This window comes from Apteryx rowi, unplaced genomic scaffold (assembly GCF_003343035.1).
Source record: "Apteryx rowi isolate R43461 unplaced genomic scaffold, aptRow1 scaffold_1345, whole genome shotgun sequence".
In the NCBI taxonomy this organism is placed as follows: domain Eukaryota; kingdom Metazoa; phylum Chordata; class Aves; order Apterygiformes; family Apterygidae; genus Apteryx; species Apteryx rowi.
In genome coordinates, this window is record NW_020447581.1 from 3273 (window position 1) to 5723 (window position 2451).

The 2451-nt window shown below is 68.4% G+C and overlaps 1 protein-coding gene across 1 annotated transcript in view; it reads left to right on the forward strand.

Moving 5' to 3' along the window:
• The first annotated feature begins 235 nt into the window (after positions 1-235).
• Positions 236-2451, forward strand: part of PIP4K2C (phosphatidylinositol-5-phosphate 4-kinase type 2 gamma) — a 4841-nt gene continuing 2625 nt past the window's right edge. The window contains exons 1-8 of the mRNA XM_026056930.1: positions 236-428; positions 557-653; positions 737-877; positions 960-1106; positions 1359-1397; positions 1745-1858; positions 2032-2281; positions 2356-2447. Of these exons, the coding sequence (XP_025912715.1) occupies positions 364-428; positions 557-653; positions 737-877; positions 960-1106; positions 1359-1397; positions 1745-1858; positions 2032-2281; positions 2356-2447 (945 nt within the window). The 5' untranslated portion in view covers positions 236-363. The remainder of the gene's footprint in view (positions 429-556; positions 654-736; positions 878-959; positions 1107-1358; positions 1398-1744; positions 1859-2031; positions 2282-2355; positions 2448-2451) is intronic.

The window sequence follows — 2451 nt, forward strand, 5'->3', positions numbered from 1 at the left end:
GGGTGGCCCCTGGGCCCCATCGCGTGGCGTGTGCCCCCCCCCCCCGGTAACAGCGCTAACCCTCGCCTGCCCCACGTCTGCTTGGCCGTGCCCGCCCGCGGCCGCCGCTCATTAATCTGCTCGTTAATCCAAGCACCTGCCCGAGCTGCCCCCCAAGCTTGCCGCGTCCGTGCGGCGGGCGCTGGCACCCGCTAACRGGGAGAACCGGGGTGTTTCTGGGGGCTCCTCAGCGGGGTCACGGAGGGGGGCAGCCTAGGGCACGCGGCTGGCGACACGGGGGCCACCACTGCAGCGGCAGCATCCGGCGTCACCTGCGCCGCTGCCCCGCAGATCAGCGAGCTCAGCCAGGTCCCGCTGCCCGTCATGCTCCTGCCCGACGACTTTAAGGCCAGCTCCAAAATCAAAGTCAACAACCACCTCTTCAACCGGTGAGTGCCGGCTCTGCTGCGCCGGGACACCCCCGGGCAGGGCCGGGAGACCCTCCGGAAAGGGGCGGACGAAGCCCCCGGCCGCCCTGGGGAGCCCCGTGCCCTCACGCCGGCGCCTCCGCCCCCAGGGAGAACCTGCCCAGTCATTTCAAGTTCAAGGAGTACTGCCCCCAGGTCTTCCGCAACCTCCGGGAGCGCTTCGGCATCGACGACCAGGACTACCAGGTGGGCCCGCGGCGCTCGTGGGAGCCTGGGGCCACGCCGGCGTCGCCCCGGCCCTGCCCGACGCCTGCCCCCGTCCTGCCCAGGTCTCGCTGACGCGCAGCCCGCCCCACTCCGAGGGCAGCGACCGGCGGTTCCTGCTCTCCTACGACCGCACGCTGGTGGTGAAGGAGCTGTCGAGCGAGGACGTGGCTGATGTCCACGGCCTCCTGTCCCACTACCACCAGGTATGGGGCCGCAGCGGCCGGGCCGCGGTGAGGGGCCCCGGGGCTGACCGGGAGCCCTGACGGGACCTGCGTCTCCCCGCAGTACATCGTGAAGTGCCACGGCACCACACTGCTGCCCCAGTTCCTGGGCATGTACCGGGTGAGCGTGGACAGCGAGGAGACCTACCTGCTCGTCATGAGGAACATGTTCAGCCACCGGCTCTCCGTGCACAGAAAGTACGACCTCAAGGTAACGGGGCGCCCACACCATTGCCCCAGCCTTGCTGCCCCACCACAGGCCCCCCTAAAGCTGCTAGAGAGGCTGAGCTGGGGCAGACCCCCAAATCGGCTCATATCCTTGGGTTCTGTGCCTCCTGCTTCTCTACACTCTCCACCCCTGGGTGGATTTAGCCGCCTCTGGCTCCGTTGCCCCCTCCGTCGTCCCCTCTGCCAGGAGAGCTGATTTCCCCCCCAGCCTAACGCAGCCTCTGCTTTCCCCCAGGGCTCCCTCGTGTCCCGAGAAGCCAGCGACAAGGAGAAGGTACCAGGGCACCGCAACGTGGGCAGGATGGTGCTGAGAGCCCCCACCCTGGGGAGGGGGAATTGGGGTGATCCTGGGCTCGTTACCAGCCTGCCCCCAGCCTCTGCTTAACGATGGGGCTGTGGCTGTTCAGGGAGAGCTGATCCCTGCCATGCTGTGGCCTCCTGAGGGACCGTGGAGGCAAGGTGCCACCACGCATGTCCCCAGGGAGTCCCCGCTATCTGTGAGCCCACCGCATCCCCCATCGGGGCGGGGAAGACCCCGCTGACTGCTTGGCGTGGGGAGGGGGCTCCCCACAGCCGTAGCGGGACCGCGGGGGCCCGTCCCACGCACCCGTCTCGCCGCAGGGCAAAGACTTGCCCACGCTCAAGGACATGGACTTCCTGAACAAGAACGAGAAGGTCTACGTGGGTGAGGAGGACAAGAAGGACTTCATGGAGAAGCTCAAGAGAGACGTGGAGGTGGGTGGGGGGCACCAGGCCTAGCCGTGGTGCCCGGGCAGGGGCTGGGTGTTTGGGGATGGGGTGGCCGCCTCCCGCCAGTGCAGTCACCAGGATTGGTACCCTCCTCCCGAAAACCGGCTGCTGGCCATGGGCTTTCCATGTCCCCTCCTTTGACCTCCCTGTGTCACCAGTTCCTGGTGCAGCTGAAGATCATGGACTACAGCCTGCTGCTGGGCATCCACGACGTGGCACGGGCAGAGCAGGAGGAGGAAGAGGAGGTGGAGGAGGAGGAAGGTGGGGGCGACGAGGGGGGGGCCACCATCGTGGGCTCCTACGGCACCTCCCCGGAGGGCATCGGCAGCTACCTCAACTCCCACCGGCCGCTGGGCCCCGGCGAGTTCGACCCCTACGTGGACGTCTATGCCATCAAGAGCGCCGAGGGTGAGCTGGGTGCTGGGACGGGGGGGGGGACGAAGGGCGGCGCGCGGGGCTCACCCCCCTTGCCGCCCCCCCAGGCGGCCCCCGCAAGGAGGTGTACTTCATGGGCCTCATCGACATCCTCACGCAGTACGACGCCCGCAAGAAGGCCGCCCACGCCGCCAAGACCGTGA